General features: G+C 43.7%; 1 protein-coding gene across 1 annotated transcript in view; it reads right to left on the reverse strand.

Annotated features, from left to right (window-relative positions):
• GSR (glutathione-disulfide reductase) overlaps nt 1–18,881 on the reverse strand; it is a gene marked incomplete at its 5' end in the record, with an annotated part of 45,414 nt that extends 26,533 nt beyond the window's left edge. Inside the window, 3 exons of the mRNA XM_082863845.1 lie at nt 432–520; nt 3,106–3,132; nt 18,585–18,881. Coding sequence (XP_082719971.1) covers nt 432–520; nt 3,106–3,132; nt 18,585–18,881 — 413 coding nt within the window. The remainder of the gene's footprint in view (nt 1–431; nt 521–3,105; nt 3,133–18,584) is intronic.
• Nucleotides 18,882–20,027: the final 1,146 nt, after the last annotated feature.

Raw genomic sequence — 20,027 nt, forward strand, 5'->3', positions numbered from 1 at the left:
GTTTGGAGCAAGGGAAGACTGTTTAACAGGTACACTGTTTCTGTTTGGGATGGTGGAAATCTGGAAATGGATGTTGGTGATGGTTGCACAACACTGTGAATATACCTAATGCCACTGAATTGACAACTTTAAAAGGGCTAAAATGAACCTTTCATGTTGTGTTGTGTATTTTAAAACCACTTTATTGATGTATGACTGACATACAAAAAGCTGTACATATTTAATGTATCAACTTGATGAGTTTAGAGATAAGTATATGCACAAGTAAGTCATCACTGCAATCAATGCCAAAAACATATCCTTTGCCTCCAAAAGTTTATGTTATATACATTTTGCCACAATAATACACCCTCAAAAAATTTATGGCTTACTTCACTATGAAAGAAAAAATGTACGTTTGTAAACAGAGCCCTCTCAGTGTTTACACTTACCGCCAGCTGAATTTACCCTCACAGCTTTGAAAGCCATAATCAACGTGGTCATGCATGAATTCAGAGTGGACAGCTGTGTTCCACATTACCTATAAAAAAAAGTACCCAAGACAGTAGTGCATGAGTCCAGAGAAAAAAGAGAATTTTTTTTCTACAGAAAGGTAACATATAATAGTAGATAAAGATACTGACCTTTAACTTACAAACAAAACTAAACATTTTAAAAGAGAAACTTCAGAAATATGACCAGATAGATTTCATAGCGAGACTTCTGAAATGTTGGAGGAAATTAATTCTACTGTTGAATTCCACAGTTTATATACTCTGTAAAAGCAGAATATTATATGTCTCACAGTTCTTCCATTCAAATTTACTACTGCTTACATTCATTTTTAAGTTTCAAATTTCTTTAAGCCTTGCCTTCTGTGCTCAATTTAAGAAATGGAATTGCATCTGTTAACTTTAAGATTTAGAAGGAAACTATCAGATAAAATTGAGCACTGGAAACTTTAAGAAAATGGATTCCTATTAACTACAAACGTGTCCCTGTAAGGATATATGTAATCAGACATGTGGAACTCAAAGGTTAGCTGCGTCTCCTGTGGGATGTAGCCTATAATCTGTAAACCAACTGATCATCACGAGAACTGAATTGAAATCGGCATCCAGAACTCTAGATGACAAACTACCATCTTCTTTGTCAGATACGCCAGAGACATGACTTTTATTTATTTATTTATTTATTTTTGGCTCTCTTGGGTCTTCGTTGCTGTGCGCAGGCTTCTCACTGCGGTGGCTTCTCTTGTTGAGGAGCGCAGGCTCTAGGCGTGCGGGCTTCAGTAGTCATGGCACATGGGCTCAGTAGCTGTGGCTTGGGGGCTGTAGAGCGCAGGCTCAGTAGTTGTAACACACGGGCTTAGTTGCTCTGTGGCATGTGGGATCTTCCTGGACTGGGGCTCGAACCCGTGTCCCCTGCATTGGCAGGCGGATTCTTAACCACTGCGCCACCAGGGAAGTCCCACGACTTTTGACAAGCCTTTGATTCCTTCTTTGTACCTTCCACCCTTTATGCCTAAAGAAGAATAAATTGATGACTGTGCTGGATTCTTTTAACTGAGGTGCAATTCTATCAACTGCTTACCACAATGGTATCCAAATACTGTCCTCAGAAACATCATTCAAGCAACTTGAGAAATTCAATTTTAGAGTGGCCAGGAGATACCCAACGTCACATGCTATATGATTTTAAATTGGATAATTTATAGGGAAATAGATTTCTGTTTAAAAACAAAAACTACTAACATCAAAATAAAACAAAAAACCCATGACAATCTTGACACGTCTTTCCAGGAGAAAAACTGTTCTTGTCTCCCTGGGAAAAACTGATTCAGAGATGCCCTGGAGCAGATGAAAGACCAGATGGCTTGAGGCAAACACCTCACTCCGTGCAAAGTCACCCAGGTTCCATGTAGTTAACCAGAGCCACATGTAGGAGGGACATCCATCCATCTGCCACCATCATCTACTTGGTCTTGGTCATATCAGCACTTGGGCTTACAGTGGGGTATAAACTTTTTTATTTCCTGGCTGGATCTTCTATTGAGAAAAAGTTATCCCCTGCAGATGGACAGAGCTTTTCTTTTACACCATGACTATAAACATTTTGTTGGTCTTTGTTCCTTCTAGACCATCAGAAGCTTGAGACCAGACACTGTGTTCCATCCCTGGTTATCTCCCCTCTGTGTTCCCACAGGGACTTTGTCACTATGGGAACTTAACCATAAGGTTCATGGCCAGGATGAATTTCCTTTGTATGTATGATGCAATTAGTATCCAGGAGCTAGTATTTCTGTGGTTATCTCTCCAGCAGCCCCTCCCTCCTTTCTTCCTGGCTGAAAATGCCACTCACTTGCCCATTCTCCCCTGCAGGGGTAGCTCATCCTGGCCAGGAGAATCTAAAGCAATCTTCAGGGGCAGTGCTGGGTGAGGACATCCTGCCTGGAGCTCCATGAGCCATCCTGTAGCCATGAGGGGGCAGGGGTTACCACTGACCATACACCTAGGATACCAGAGCGGAAAGATGGAGAGAAGCCAGGGTTCTTTCAGATATCCTTAAGTGCTAAGCCAATCTCAGAAGCTGCCTATCTCCTGGCCTCTTTATTTCTTCCTCCAGGCTTCTTAATAAATGATATTTAAAAATACAAATAAAAACTATCCTATTGAGCTTCCCTGGTGGCGCAGTGGTTGGGAATCTGACTGCCAACGCAGGGGACACAGGTTCGAGCCCTGGTCTGGGAAGATCCCACATGCCGCAGAGCAACTGGGCCTGTGAGCCACAACTACTGAGACTGCGCATCTGGAGCCTGTGCTCCGCAACAAGAGAGGCCGCGATAGTGAGAGGCCCGCACACCGCGATGAAGAGTGGCCCCCACTTGCCGCAACTAGAGAAAGCTCTCACACAGAAACGAAGACCCAATGCAGCCAAATAAATAAATTAATTAATTAGGTAAATTAAAAAAAAAACTATCCTATTGTTTAAGCCCTTTTAGTAGCTTTCTCAGTTATTTTTTGCAGCAAGAATTTTAACTGGCACATTTGAAAACATCCTTACTCTGATCATGATTTACCAAATATGTCAAAGGAGTGTGGAAGGAAGGAGAAGTAAAAGTTCTACCTTTTTGGGTACACATCCAACATTCACCTAGAAAAAAAATAAAAAGCACATATTTTAAGATTATTAAACTCAAACCATCAAACAAACATGCAGGAGATGAATCCCAAGCATCAACCTAGGAGACTTCCTTGAGTTCTAAGTCACACTCTACAGCTGCTTCCTTTTTTCTATTAGAGTTGGAAAACATAGGAACATTACTTTCCTTGTATGAGGAGGCAGAGAATTTTACTTATGAGTATTTTCTCAAGAAAAGCAGTTGAGGGCTTCCCCGGTGGCGTAGTGGTTGAGAGTCCGCCTGCCGATGCAGGGGACACGGGTTCGTGCCCCGGTCCCGGAGGATCCCACATGCCGCGGAGCGGCTGAGCCCATGAGCCGTGGCTGCTGAGCCTGCGCGTCCGGAGCCTGTGCTCCGCAGCGGGAGAGGCCGCAACAGTGAGAGGCCCACGTACCAAAAAAAAAAAAAAAAGCAGTTGAGAAGAGACGAGGAGGAGGGGGAGGGGAGAGGAGGGAAAGGGAAGAAGGGAGGGAGGGAAGACAATTCCATTTCCGGGGGAGGGGGATGCTCTGCAGGGATGGTAATAGGTCAGGAGGTGACCAAAGCCTGAGCTTGCACAGGTCCAAAGGAACAAAGCAGAGAGAAACAGCAGCACGGAGGTGAGAGGACCCACCAGCTGAATAAAGGCAACTGAACCATTTGAGCAACTGTCCTAAAGGATTTCTGGGAAACTTACCATGGCCTATGCTGGGTAAAACACCCAGAATGTCCCCTTTGAGAAAATCTCTAGTGGAAAACTACATTATTTTTCAAGATCAAAGGACAACTGATGAATCAAGCAGTCAAGTTCATCCATGCTATTATCTAGTCAGCTAGCTATTGATCTATCTCCATGCTTATATACTTGTTAGAGATAGACACAAACTTGACTCAGCCTTCTGGCAGCCTACACACAAAGGAAAACACAAATAGTTGTAAGATTTCACGTAAAAATTAGACAGTTGTTTAAGAAAGTAACTATTCATACCCCTTAGACTAGAAAGAAATTCCTTGCAACAGTCCTTGTAAACTGTGATGTATATGTTTATACACACATTTTTGTTTACATCTGTTTTTTCCTTTTGATCACATCCTAAAATAACCTGGAAAAAAACTGTGGTTAAGAGTAACACTAATCAGAATTTAGACAATGACATTGTACTATAATTATGTAATATGATAAATATCGCTACATGGGCGATCATATTACAACCTATAAATGAATCAGAGTAACACACTGTACGCCTTAAACTTATACAATGTCACATGTCAAACTTACACAATTAAAAAATATTTTTTAAAGAGTAAGACTGATTAAAACTGCACATACCATTTGGCACATACTATTAGAACTTAGCAATTCTAAATTTAGGAATTTATTACACAGAAAGAGTCACATGTTATGTTCAAGCATCCAAAGATACATGTATAAGGATGTTCCCTGTAGTGCTGCCACAGTGAATAACTGGACACAAGTTAACTACCCAACAGTACGGAAGCATTATTACAGGGAAATTATTGTACACTGAGCCTATGGAATACTCTGCAGCCGTTTAAAAGGACACAGTAGATTTCTATTTACTGTTACACAAGGTGTTCTTAGGATATTAGGTGACAAAAAGAAAGCTGCAGAACAATTTGTTCTGCATGTTCCAATCTGCATTATATATAATTGCAAATGTACACATACATTTAAACAGTTTGAGCAAATATTCCATGTTCTTAACAGCAGTCATCTCTGGGGAGGGAGAAAAATTTCATATTTCACTCTAAATACTTTTTATAATATCATTCATTACTATATAATTCATTTAGACCAAGAAATAAACCAAAATGATTTTATCTGGGTAGTGGAATTTAGATGGGTGATTCTTTGATCTCTCTTGTTTATTTTCAATATTTTTTATAATACAATTATTATTCTTTTATATGGAAACAAATGCCTTCTAGACATAACTTATGTCAGGTGCCTGTAAGCTCTGCTGATCATGACCATAAGGAAAGAGGCGGGCTCTCTTGGTGTCCAAAGAACACAGGTCTGGTGCCAAGTGTATGACTAACGTTAATTTTTTAGAAGTTTCTCAACTTTTTAACTTGCGACCATTCATTCATTCAGAAGTACTGATGAAGTGCTCACTCACTGCTGCCAGGCATTATGCAAAGCAGAGCACTCAGTGGATATGGTCCCTGCTCTCATGGAGCCCACGGTCCTGACCTGGGAGAGGTGCTCAGCCTATCCAAGATGCTGGCTCAAGAGACAGCAGCAGAATCAGCCACATTCCCTAAAATTTCCAAGTCTTCGGCCAGAAATCAGAGGAAGAAGGTGGTAGAAAATTGTGAGCTTCAGGGGCTGGAGAATCTGTATTCCAGCACGGCACACTTTGGGCCCGGGGGCTATGGCTGAATGGAAGCCCTTGACCTTGAAGCACGCCTCCTATTTTGGCAGCTCCTAGTGATAGGCCTCCAGGGTTTCCGACGGTTTCAGAAACCTCGAACACTTCAGTGCAACACAACTGATTATCAGATGGCTCTTTGACTTGGAAGGGAAGAAAAGAACAATCGGTTACCTACAAAGCTGGGGAAGCCGGGGTGGAGAGCTCTGTGCAGTCCTGTTCAAGCCTCCGTCTCGCTCTCCAGCTGAGGTTGCTTTAGGTTGTCAGAGAGCTTGGGCGTAGAGTCAGACAGACAAGAGTTTGAATCCTCCACTTCCTGGAAGTTGGTGGGTAGCTTTCTAAACCCCTCTGAGCTCAGTTTCCCATTCCATAGAATAGGAATGATAATACTTACATTCCAGAGATTTTGCGAAGATCAGAGATAATGTATGTAAAGCACCTCTTTTCTAATTCATGATAGGTGTGATGATGCCATCGACCCCTCTGAATTATTCCTGCAGTCTGCCAGCTCCCCATGGGTACAAAAGCCGTATGGCAAACAGAGGAGATAGATTCCCCGGTGGCCGGCTCCCTTTCAGAAACAGATCAACAGATGGCAAAGAAAGCTTGCCTTCCAGAATGGGGCACTAGGGTCACGGGTTGTCAGGGCTCTGACCTCCCAGGAGCGCACACAGCTAAGACCTGCAGCATACCACGCTGTCCAGCTGGCAAATCCCCCTGCAGAGCCCGCATTCTCTAGGTGGGCACTCACCAACAATAAGCCATGGGAACAGAGACAACCCAGTGCCAGAGAGATTCCTGCAGCTCTGCCTCCCTCTGCAAACTGATGGCCCGTCTCTGAGAACTCCCTCTTCCAATCTAGTGCTCAGAACCCTTCCGTTCCGTGGACCTGCCAGCACCGGCTCACAGTGAGGACGGGGGCCTCTCCAAACAGGGACAGAACATGTGAGGAGTCTGATGATACCTGTGGCAAAATTCAGAGGTTCTCCACTTCCCTAGGGCTGGCGCTCTTACCTTCAATTCTGCCCAGATAAGTAAAAACCGCACACTGCCCATGTCACTGGTTAATTTACACCCTCACCTGTCAAGAATGTCACCTGTGCTTAAGTAATAGGAAGCTTCCTTCCTCTGGTTTCCCCCTTTCTGTTCCCCATCACAGAGTTGCCTAATGGTTCCTATCTAGTGCAGGACTGATATGAGGAAGGAGCACGTAGAAGATGACCAGTCATCATTCACTAAGCAAAACAGGTTCATCAGCACATTCTTTCAGATTGTGCAAGACACTGTTCTAGGGGCTCGGTACTGCTGACCAGAACAGATAAAGACCCCTGCTTTTATCAGCTTTACACCAACAGTTATCAAGCAAGATGCTGTCTGGACACCACTTGCCCATGTCCTTTCACAATTCTGACGCTAACCCTGATGTGTGTTTTATTTCTCCACACAATCAAGCAATTAACTCAATTCTGACACTATCTACCTGGAGCCGGCATTAGATCCCAAAGGTGAAGGGCTCAGTCCTACAAGACTGTCCTACCCCCCCCCCGCCCCTACTTCAGTCACCAACCACAAGTCCAGGTTGTCAGCTGTGCTTCTGAGCGACCGACTACAGACCCAAGGTTCCAAAGACCCCTTCCCCTTTCTTGGGTTTGATTAATGTGCTCGAGTGGCTCACAGAACTCAGAGAAACCTGGGATGAAACATTTTACTTACTAGATTACCAGTTTATTATAAAAAGTTATAATGTAACTCAGGAACAGCCCAATGGAAGAGATGTACAGGGCAAGGTACCTGGGAAGGGGTGTGGAGCTTCCGTGTCCTCTCTGGGCATACACGCCACCCTCCCAAAACCCCATGTGCTCACCAACCCAGAAGCTCTCTGAACTCTGTCCTTTCCATTTTCTATGAAGGCTTCGTTACATAGGCACGGCTGACTAAATCATTGGCCACTGGTGATGGTCAACCTCCAGACCCTGTCCTCGCCTTGCCAAGGGCAGGGGGTTAAGGCTGACATTCCAACCCTCTATCACACGGCTGGCTCCTCTACCAACCAGCCCCCATTTGATGTTCTTTCCAGAAGACACCTCATTAACACAAACTCAGGTGTGGTTCAATATCCAGACACCCTTACCCCTCAGCATGTAGTAAATTCCAAGGGTTCCAGGAACTCTGTGCTAGAAATGGGTACAAAGACCAAATACATATTTCTTGTTATAAATCCAATATCACACTCTGGCACATATTAAACATTCAACATCCATGTCTTTACCTTCAAATTTCAGATAAAGGTTAGCCCAGTAAGGCATCTACCTTGAAAAAGAGAGAAAGAAAGAGGGAGGGAGCAAGGAAGGGAGAGAGAGAGAGGAAGGGAGGGAGAGAGAGGGAGGGAGAGAGAAAGAAAGAGAGAGAGAGAGAGAGAAAGAAAGAGAAAGAAAGGAAGGAAGGGAGAAAGAAAGGGAGAAAGAAAGAAGGAAAAAGTATTCTGTGTAAGGCAGAATCTAAAGTAAGAAAATGAACTGATACGAGAGGTATTCAAATGTTAGAACTAAAATTATTTTGGTTCAATTCTTATTTCAGCAGAACTTTAGATGAATGTGAAATCTCCAGTCCCAGGGATCAAACTTCAATGAACTCTTACTCTGGGGCATCCGGGGAGACCCAGACACAGCTACAAGAGTGTCAATTCTGACACAGCTCTGGAGTGTCAGTTTTCTCTACCACCTGACACCCACTGAGGGACATCTGGCCCCAAATCTCTTGCTTCCTCCCTTCAAAAGAAAACGGATCTGGGATCCCATATCCTATTTAATATCTCATGTTGTAACACCCAGTGAATAAATGGTTACTAACTATGACTGTTTGAAATCCACTTACAAATGCGGAAGGTCATTAGAATTGCCGTGAAATTCCTTTAATTCCACTCTACCAGAAAAATTCTCTGCTGCTACTTGTTCAAGGTACCTTTCGCAAAGAAACAGGAACTCTGAGGGATCAAGAGGAAGTCTTTCTTTTTCTGGCCCTGCAGATTTAGTGGGTTCTGAGGCAGATGGCAAAGCAGTATTACTAAGACTGATGCAAAAGATTAAACAATCAGTCAGGTAAATCACATATATACACTCATATGTATAAAATGGGTAACTAATACGAACCTGCTGTATAAAAAAATAAATAAAATAAAATTCAAAAAAAATAAGGTAAATCAAAAGACAAATTTCAATAATAGGATTTGCCTGCTTGAACTAACCCTACCCTTTCTGATCACTCCTTTCTTTGGCATTTATGAACACAGGCGTGCCGCATTTTATGAAACTCTCAACCCAGGAAACAAATTAGAATTCTTTTCTGGTTTTGAGGGATCCTTGTCAATACAGAAGGAACTAATGGCAGGGTTCCTTAAACTGAGATCTCCTTTTAGTAAATGTCCATTTAAAAATTCACGTTCAAATAGAAGGGACTTTCACTTCTATGTTAACGTTTTACAATGAGCCAGTATTACTGAGAAGAAAATGAAAAACATTTTTGAAGCTGCTGTAGTACATGAAGTATATGTGGTTTAGCACATTCAGGTGAACTTGGTTCTGTAATCCCCGAACATTTCGGAAAACAGTCCTTACTTAATGCTGCTCCTTGTTTATGAGGAACAAAAGGAATGAAAATCACAACAGTCATTACAATAATGATAATCTCAGTTCCCCAGCACCGTTTTCCTTCCAAGTCAAACCCATAAAAGACATCCACTCTTGTCTGCTCATCTTTGTTCACTTTTCGAGTTATGAACAAAATATCACCAGACTGACACAGGCCATCAACTTTTTACTTGCTAATACCTACTTTAAATCATACAACTCTTTACTATCATGCTCATTTCATATAAGAAAGGATGTTTTAACACCAAATGACGTTGCCTTAAAATACTATGTTGAACTTTATGAATAAAACCATTATACTGTGAAAAAACATTAAAAAAATAAAATAAAAATGCATGTTCAAACTTGGAACAGCATACTAATATAAGTGAAATAAGCTAGTCACAGAAAGACAGATATTACGTGATTCCACTTATATGAGGTATCTAAAATAGTCAAATTCATAGGATCAAACAGTGGAACAGTGGTTGCCAGGGACTGGAGGGGTAGGGAGTAGGAGAGGGCAATGGGGATGTACTAATCAATGGGCCCCAAATCTCAGGTAAGCAGGATGAGTAAGTTCTAGAGATCTGCTGTACAACGTTGTACCTACAGTCAACGATACTGTACTGTATGCTTCAAAATTTGTTAACGGGGTAGATTTCGAGTTAAGTATTCTTACCATTAAAAAGAAAAAAAGAAGAAAAGCATGTTCAGCCTACTGGGGATACAGACACTATAATATCAAAGTACACGCTATCACCTCCAAGTTAGTTTCTGATTTACATGTCGCTGAGTAGTTGTTTTCGGCCTAGATGAATACAAACAACCCACCAAGTGGCCTGTTTCTCAGGCCTCTTCCAAAGCCCCCGCTCCTCCTGCTGGCCTCTCCAACTGGTGTGTACAGCACAGCTCACTGTGACATTAATGATCAAGAAGGCTTTTGCTAGGTACAAACTTCCAGTTATAAAACAAACAACTTGGGCTTCCCTGGTGGCGCAGTGGTTGAGAGTCCGCCTGCCGATGCAGGGGACACGGGTTCGTGCCCCGGTCCGGGAAGATCCCACATGCCGCGGAGCGGCTGGGCCCGTGAGCCATGGCCACTGAGCCTGCGTGTCCGGAGCCTGTGCTCCGCAAAGGGAGAGGTCACAACAGTGAGAGGCCCGCGTACCGCCCAAAAAACAAAAAACAAGTCACGGGGATGTAATGTACAGCATGGTGACTATTGTTAATAACACTGTATTCCATATATGTATTTTTTATTGAATGACATCACTTCTATGTGGAATCTAAGAATTACAACAAACTAATGAATACAACAAAAAAGAAGCAGACTCATAGGTATAGAGAACAAACTAGTAGTTACCAGTGGGGAGGGAGAGGGGGGAACATAGCAGGAGGGAAGTGGGAGGTACAAACTATTGGGTGTAAGATAGGCTCAAGGATGTATTGTACAACATGGGGAATAGAGCCAATATTTTGTAATAACTGTAAATGGAAAGTAATTTTTTTAATGATATAAAAATTTAAAAATGAAAAAATAAGACACTAAATTTCAATAATAAAGATTCACATTCATAAAAATACTTTATGTGCAAGCAAAAATGTTCACTTAACAAAAGAAAATCATTATATCAATACTTTGCAGTTTACACGGCTTGTCACTATTTTTTTTAATAGATCTTTATTGGAGTATAATTGCTTCACAATACTGCCTTAGTTTCTGTTGCACACCAAAGTGAATCAGCCATATGCATACATATGTCCCCATATCCCCTCCCTCTTAACCCTCCCTCCCACCCTCCCTTACCCACCCCTCTAGGTCATCACAAAGCACTGAGCCGATCTCCCTGTGCTATGCTGCTGCTTCCCACTATCCAACTATTTTACACTCGGTAGTGTATACATGTCGATGCTACTCTCACTTGGTCCCAGCTTCCCCCTCCCACCTCGTGTCCTCAAGTCCATTCTCTATGTCTACATCTTTATTCCTGCTCTGCAACGAGGTTCATCAGTACCAGTTTTTTTTTTTTTTAGATTCCATATATATGTGTTACAATACGGTATTTGTTTTTCTCTTTCTGACTTACTTCACTCTGTATGACAGACTCTAGATCCACCCACCTCACTACAAATAACTCAATTTCGTTTCTTTTTACAGCTGAGTAGTATTCCATTATATATATGTACCACATCTGCTTTATCCATTCATCTGTGGATGGACATTTAGGTTGGTTCCATGTCCTGGCTATTGTAAATAGTGCTGCAATGAACATTGTGGTACATGACTCTGTTTGAATTATGGTTTTCTCAGGGCACATGCCCAGTAGTGGGATTGCTGGGTCGTATGGTAGTTCTATTTTCAGTTTTTTAAGGAACCTCCGTAGTGTTTTCCATAGTGGCTGTATCAATTTACATTCCCACCAATAGTGCAGGAAGGTTCCCTTTTCACCACACCCTTTCTAACATTTATTGTTTCTAGATTTTTTGATATTATCCATTCTGATAGTGTGAGGTGATACCTCATTGTAGTTCTGATTTGCATTTCTCTAATAATAAGTGATGTTGAGCATCTTTTCATGCGCCTCTTGGCCATCTGTATGTCTTCCTTGGTGAAATGTCTATTTAGGTCTTCTGCCCATTTTTTCATTGGATTGTTTATTTTTTTGATGATGAGCTGTTTGTATATTTTGGAGATTAATCCTTTGTCTGTTGGTTCATTTGCAAATATTTTCTCCCATTTTGAGGGTTGTCTTTTTGTCTTTTTTATGGTTTCCTTTGCTGTGCAAAAGTTTTTAAGTTTAATTAAGTCCTATTTGTTTATTTTTGTTTTTATTTCCGTTACTCTAGGAAGTGGGTTAAAAAAGATCTTGCTGTGGTTTATGTCAAAGTGTTTTTCCTATGTTTTCCCCTAAGAGTTTTATAGTGTCTCGTCCTACATTTAGGTCTTTAATCCATTTTGAGTTTATTTTTGTGTATGGTGTTAGGAAGTGTTCTAATTTCATTCTTTTACATGTTGCTGTCCATAAAAGCTGCTAAGAGGGTAGATCTTAAAAGTTCTCATCACAAGAAAAACTCGTAACTATGTATGGTGGCAGATGTTAACTACATTTAAGGTGGTGATCATTTCCCAATATATACAAATATCGAATTATTATGTGTACACCTCAAAGTAATACAATGTTATATGTCAATTATACTGCAACTTAAAAAAAAAAAAAGGTTTTGTCTGGTGATCAGTCCTTATTAGTAAGAACTGTACGCCTATACCACAAGAAGTGGGTCAGTCTTTACCACAGAATCAGTACAGTCAGAAAGAACACTGGAACACATGCTCCTACAGGCCTGGGGCAAAGGGAATAGTAAGTCAGAAAGAACTTTTTCCTCAACCTGACTCTTCCCTTATCTACATGGACAGAGAACTGAACCGCCCTGAATAGCAGAGACAAAGCTCCCAGAAGGCTCTAATTCACCCTGGCTTTGGGCCATCTGCGCATTTCTTCTTGGTTTGCACTTGATCATGAGAAGCATTATACCAGCAGACCTTGGAGATATTGCAGATTCAGTTCCAGACCACCGAAATAAAGTGAATATCGTAGGAGTCACACAATTTTTTTGGTTTCCCAGTGCATATAAAAGTTATGTTTAGGGACTTCCCTGGTGGCGCAGCGGTTAAGACTCCGCCTGCCAATGCAGGGGACAGGGGTTCAAGCTCTGGTCTGGGAAGATCCCACATGGCGCGGAGCAACTGGGCCCGTGAGCCACAACTGCTGAGCCTGTGCATCTGGAGCCTGTGCTCCGCAACAAGAGGCCGCAATAGTGAGAGGCCTGCGCACCGCGATGAAGAATGGCCCCCGCTTGCCGCAACTGGAGAAAGCCCTCGCACAGAAATGAAGACCCAACACAGCCAAAATAAATAAATTAATTAATTAATAAAAAGTTTGAAATATTGCGAGAATTACAAAAATGTGACAAAGAGACACGAATGAGCAAATACTGTTGGAAAAATGGTGCCAACAGATGTGCTCACCGCAGGGTTGCTGCAAACCTGCAGTTTGTAAAAAAAAAAAAAAAAAAAAAGCAGAACCTGCAAAGTGCTATGAGTTATGCCTATATTTACCTTTTTGGAGACTCCCAAAAACTGAACTTGAAAATTAACTCATGTATTTTTCTGCTCTGAGAAATTACTTAATCACACTAGGCACTAAAAGATTATTTTTAATTGAATCCTAGAAAAACAGATGATTTCTTTCAGTTTCCCTTTTTTAATGCCTAACCTAGTACTATTATAATTTTTTGCCTGATCCAGAAAAATAAAGAGTAATTTAAGAGTGGAATCTGGGCCTTCCCTGGTGGCACAGTGGTTACGAATCTGCCTGCCAAGGCAGGGGACACAGGTTCGAGTCCTGGTCCGGGAAGATCCCACATGCCGCGGAGCAACTAAGCCCGTGCGCCACAACTGCTGAGCCTGCGCTCTGGAGCCCATGTGCCACAACTACTGAAGCCCGTGTGCCTAGAGCCCGTGCTCCACAATAAGAGAAGCCACTGCAATGAGAAGCCTGTGCACCGCAACTATAGAAAGCCTGCATGCAGCAATGAAGACCCAACACAGCCAAAAATTTAAAAAAAAAAAAAAAAAAAAAAGAGTGGAATCATGTTGGAGACTTCCCTGGCAGTCCAGTGGTTAAGACTCCATGCTTCCACTGCATGGAGCGCAGGTTTGATCCCTGGTCGGGGAACTAAGATCCCACATGCTACACGCGATGTGGCCAAAAAAAAAAAAAAAAGAGTGGAATGTTATTAGAGCTACACCTGCCTCTTGACCTAGTTTACCCATCAGAAGTTTAGTAGCAGTACTGGCTCTCATTGCTTATTTCACTCTGAACTTGAGGGGATCAGAATATGCCACCCCAAAACATGCTCCTTTAACATAAAAATTATTTTGAGGTGAAGACAATTAAGAAACAGCAGACACAGGAGGAACTCTGTTCTCGCCCTTTCTACCTAAAAGCAAAGCTTAAATTTCCCTTTATGAAGGTGTTTCCCACCCTTATCCTGTACCAGCAGCAGAAAAACCCTTATCACTGGAGCTGGAAAGGTAGCACTGAGATGAATCTGCACAAAAAAACCTTATTAAAGTAACCTTATCTTCCATTAGTTTCCCCCCATATATTTACCTTCCCACAATTTACCGCCTCTAGAAGCCCAAGCCCCCTTTCCTTTGTCTAGTCACTTTTCCACAATTTGTCACCCTTTGTTAAGTTGGCATTAAGCTCCCAGGCCTAAGAGTTCCTTTTTTTCCCCACTTCTTTTCTGTGACACTCATGTGTGCATATGAAATAAACCTTTTCTCCCATAATCTGTCCATTTTCTGTTTAATTTGCAGGCCCCAGCTACTGAACATAAATGGGAAGAGAGAAAGTTTTTCCTCCCCTAACACAATACAGAGCAAAGTCATTTCATACCTGAGTTTCTTAACAGTTTAAAGTGATAAACTCCATCAAAGAAAAGTGAACTCTCAGGTACACCAACACAGGTCACTCATCTTGAAAATACCCGTTTGCTCGGAAGGGGCCTACTCCATTGTATCACAGAAGAGAAAAAAAAAAAAAAGCATTCCGGAAAAGGAAAACTGAGGAGGAGTCAGGAGATCAAGGCAAACAGTCACACCATACAGACCCCCATGGAAGGCTCTTTCTCCAGAAGCATGAAATTATGAAACCAGGAAATGAATGACTCTAGGCCCAAACTCATTACCATCTGATGCCCACAACTGTGCAGGGTTCTCCAGATTCATTCTAATGCTTCCATAGGGTTAAAGTCTTCACACAGTTCCTGCTCCCCATGAAACCCCCAGCGCTGAGCTGGGCTCAGGTACACCAGAATCAGAATGGGGCTCTTTAAAAATACACCTGCTGGGGCTTCACTCCAGACCTACTAGATCAGGAGCTCTGAAGTGGAGACCCACCTAGTAGATAAGTGCTTTTAAAGTAAATAATGACTGTTTCCTAAGAGGCAGAAGTAGGAAGGTTCCTCCCCTGTAGCTGAGAAGAATGCTTAAAAATGTTCATCAAATCATAAATTACTCCACACAATTACACAGAAGCCATGGTTTGGCTGCTAATTAGCACAGCTAACAACCTATGCTAATTCCATAGGTTATTCTACACTTGGTTTGTTTTCAACCACATTTTAATTGACATTCAATTTGCTCCTTGGTAAAAATGAGGGTCCAGGGCTGGAACAATGCTTCTAAATTCCTGTAAGGATTTGTGTAAGTTGGATCCTTAATGAAATGAAAGCAATGGGGCCCATGCTCCGTTTTTATAAAGCTAAAAGTATTCAATTTAAAGGAGTCAGGACTTCCCTGGCAGTCCAGTGGTTAGGACTCTCTGCTTCCACTGCAGGGGACACGGGTTTGATCCTGGTGGAGGAACTAAGAACCTGCAAGCTGCGTGGCAGCCCCCCCCCACAAAAAAAGAGTTAAATAAAGAAAGGGCTATCCCTTACTTGAAATTATAAGCTTCCTACTTTTAATCAAAAAATCGTTCTTGATAAAAATGATAGTGATAGAAGAATTTTTTTAATGATCATTACTCTAAAAAAAATTAAGTCAGCAAGCTTATGTAAGTGCTTCCTATTAAAAAAACAAACAAACAAAAAACAACTATAGTCAGACTGGATTAGTAGATCTCCAAAATCACTTCCAACTCCATCAGTCCATGAGTCTAAGTTTTCATGGAGGAAGGCTAAAAACAAAAACTTGTATCCACAGCAACTTAAAATTTTTACCAAGCTTTAGAATTAACATGCATTAATTAGCATTTAGGAAAACAAAAAAAACCTGGTTGGAGAGTCAACAGTAAAGAAACTTCTGACTTTCCCAAGGGACATTTCTCAATAGTATCTCCAGTACAAAGCCACTTTTGTCGTGTCACTCTCCTGCTCAGAACTTTTCCACAGTTCACTGTGCTTCCAGAAACTCTACCTTTTTACTACCACCTGACCATCAGCTTTATAGGAGACGCCCTCTGCTCCAGTCAATTTTTTTTTTTTTTTTTTTTTTTTTTTTTTGCGGTACGCGGGCCTCTCACCGCTCTTGGCCTCTCCCGCTGCGGAGCACAGGCTCCGGACGCCCAGGCTCAGCGGCTATGGCTCACGGGCCCAGCCGCTCCGCGGCACGTGGGATCCTCCCGGACCGGGTCACGAACCCACGTCCCCTGCATCGGCAGGCGGACTCTCAACCACTGTGCCACCAGGGAAGCCCTCCAGTCAAATTTGATTACACAACATACCTTGCTTCTGTGCCTCTGCCCCTGACCTACCCTGTCAAAAAATGATATTCATCCAGTTCAAGTTCACAAAGATACTATCTCCATCCCAAAATTATCCAATGTGCCCAAGCAGAAGTGATAATTACACTCTTCTCTCAACTACCATAACAGCAATTAACATAGACCCCCTCACCTGGGGTTGACTGTCTACATTTTGCTTCCCCCCACCTTATCGCAAATTCCTTGAGGGAAGGGACCTTTGTCTTACAAATGTTGGTATCTACCCTTTTATCTCAACCAGCCCCAATCCAAATACTTAGCACTTAGATTACGAGAAGTGAAGACAGCAACAAATGAAACTTGCTTCAGAACGCCTCAATTTTCCCTAACACCTGTTTGGAAATCACTGCACTAAGAAGTTTATTAATGCATCTGTGGATAACCCAGATAACTAGAATACGGAGACAAATCTAAACAGGTCTTATCAGTCGCTTTTATCTTCTCTGATATTCTAAGGCATACTACATCCTTCCTTGAATTCAAAACCAAAAGGCAGTTTGAGAAGAGCCCAAATGGAATGAAATAAAAATATTAAATAGGGGGTTTACCCCAAGAGATCAATGCTTACTAAAAAATAAAAGTTGCTGCAGCATAATGAGATAAGCAAGGCCAGGCACTCCATAAGGAAGCAGTAAATGGTTGACTCCTAAGCTGTCCTTTACTTGCTCTCGGAAGTAGTTGATCTCTTAAAGCATTCACGTTTCTAACAGGAACCTAAAAATGGGGTCAGCCCCTTCTTGATCAATACCAGTGGAACCAGGCAACCACGAAGGCTGCCACAAGCTGATTATGACACACATGGCGAAGGAGGAAAACAGAAAAGTAGAGAGGGACAAAGATGAGCAGTTATCAAGTGTTGTCACCAGTTGCCCGGGGGGCCTCTTAGTGACACCCCTCCATCTGCTTTCTGCAGAGCCAGACTTCTCCTAAGAGTCTGTCTAGACTAAGGTGTCAAGGTGCAAGTTGATAATTAGCAGGGATTTTTCCTTTCCTCGTTCCCACTTCCGTTTTGAACTTAAAAAGTGAGCACGGGACACCGGAGGCCGCCCTTTCACAGCTGTTAATTTTGAGTTTCATTCACATACGGTTATTGAGCAAGCTCTTTGTTAAGGCGATGAGAGTTTGCAAACATATGAACCCATTTCTGTCCTTAAGGAGTTCCCAGTGTAGTGTAATTTAAGCATCCCTCTCCAAAGGAACTTCGAGAACTCCATGCCCAAGCCCAGGTTACACTCGGATACATTTTAATACTAACAGCAAGTACCTCGCCCAAGTCCTGTGACAGAAGAGCCCACACCAATAACTTGGGAACTAAACTTATTTTTTAAAGTAATAGTTCCTCAATCGCAGGATTTACAACCCTCTTTTGGGGGGAGGTAGTTTTAAAATCCCTCCAAAACAAAAGGTCTGTAAAGTCATTTAACGATAAATCCTACATCAATGTCAACTGTAGTTGGTGATTCTCAACCTTGGCTGCAATTAAGAATCACCCAAAGCCGAGGCTGCACCCAGGCAGCAGAATTTTTTCAACTCCTCAGGTGATTCCAATGTGCAGCCAACAGTGAGAACAGCTGCTGTAAATTCTGCCCTTGAAACTGAAGGGAGAGGACCGGGATCCTAATTCAGTGACACGGGCTCCATCCTCCCTTCCCCTCTCCCCACAGAGACTCAGACCAGCTGCAACTATTCTAGATGCAGTTTTATGTTTCATGGATCTGGTGATGAGATCGAGCATGGAACCCTTCCACCTTGAGGAGTGAGGATGCAGGAAAGTTATGTTAGATTTCACCATCTCCGGCCAGCGTTATTATGATACCTGCGCTGGAACAGACGCAGGCTCAGCTTCGGGGTCCGCGGAAAAGCCCCTTTACACTTGTCTCATCAAACCCCGCTGGGATCCTAACTCCGACCCGCGTGGGAAAGCGGACAGCGCAGGGCTGGGAGCCCGTCCTCAGGGAGTCGGGGGAGGTCGCACTAGGCAAGGGCACAGGCTGTTCCCGCAGAGAGAGGCTGAGACAAAGCGGGACGGCGGGACGCGGCGCTGCAGGAACCCAGGCATGAAGAGAAGCGCCGGGAGCGAGCGGGTACTCACGCAAGTGCCGCCCAGCTTGTGGCTCTCCACCACGGCGGCCCGGGCGCCCAGCTCAGCCGCCCGGCGCGCGCTGGCCAACCCACCCGAGCCGCCCCCGATCACCAGGTAGTCGTAGCAGGCCGCGACGCCTGCGGCGGGCGGCGGACACGAAGACTGCGGCCCCTGCCTAAACGCCATGGCGCGGGAGAAGGCGCAGGCAGCCCGGGCCCAAGGTGGCGCGTAGCCGGAGAAGGTGCGCGCTGCCTGCCTCCAGCCGAGCCCCTCGCTCGCGCTCAGAGTCCGGGCCGGCAGGGCCATGCACGCGGAAGTGCGCGCTGCGGCGGTGCGGCCCGTGGGCGGGCCCGGGGAAGGAGGAGGGCGCGCGGGGGCCGGCGCAGCCTCACGGTGACTAAGCACTCAGCCGGCGCGCGGCGGCGTGCGGGGCGGGCTGGCGATGGGGCTACCCGGCTTGGCCGGACCGGGGCAGGGGGAGTCGCCCCACTCCGTCCCGCTGTGCGCGAGCCAGCCCGCCCTGCTCCAAGGGAGGGTCTCTCTTCTGGGAACTCTCCGCTTCCGTCTTCACCCCAGCATCTGGGTCCCCGCGCCCGAGTGGCATCAGCCGAATGTAGGTTTCTGAAGGCTGATGGGGCGAGGAAGGATGAACGCCCCTTTTGTTCCCCCAGCCTTTTCTGAGCGGGCCCTTTGGGAGTTGCCAGTGGCGCTGACTTCTCCAGGAAGGGAGACTTGCCCACCATCATTTTGAGGGTGATGTTTCTCAAGGTTTGATCCGCAGACCACCTGATCCCTGGGCCCTAACCCAGATCTACTAAATCGGACCCTCTGGAGCAGGACCCCAGCAATCTACATTTTAAACACCCCCCACCCCGGCTTTCAGCACATTTAATTTGGGAGGCTTTGGAACAAATGTTTTCGTGTTCCACAGATGAAGCATAAAGATAGCGTAGAGATGGAGACACAAAAGCATTTTCCTCCCAAGCTGTAGAGACTGGGGTGTCATTTCAGAATATCTGGAGCAACCAATGGCCAACAAAATAGTAAGTCAGTCAGTTTGTGTGGCTGACGCCCATCACCTACAAGGCTGTGAGCGCTGGAGGCGAAGGAGTCAAGGTCCGGGTCTCAGAAGCTAGGCCCAGCTCGCTGAAGGGGAAGGGGGACCAACCGCACGCCAGTTAGAATGGTATCCAGTTATTTTTTTAGGTTTTTTGTTTGTTTTGTTTTCCTGATTAAAAAGTAATAGAGGGAAAAAAGGAAAAGATCCTCTTTCCACTAGGCTGCCATGTAATAAATGTAGACTAAACAAGAGTTAGAAAAATCATCACTTTACAACTATCATAGTGATCACTGTCATTAAACATCAGTGCATGTTAAAACCACTGGGTGAAAGTTTGATGAGGAAAAGGTTGTTTACAGTCAGACTATGTCCCCACAGATTGCTTATTGATC

Source organism: Leucopleurus acutus (assembly GCF_964270905.1).
Source record: "Leucopleurus acutus genome assembly, chromosome: 21".
Taxonomy (NCBI): domain Eukaryota; kingdom Metazoa; phylum Chordata; class Mammalia; order Artiodactyla; family Delphinidae; genus Leucopleurus; species Leucopleurus acutus.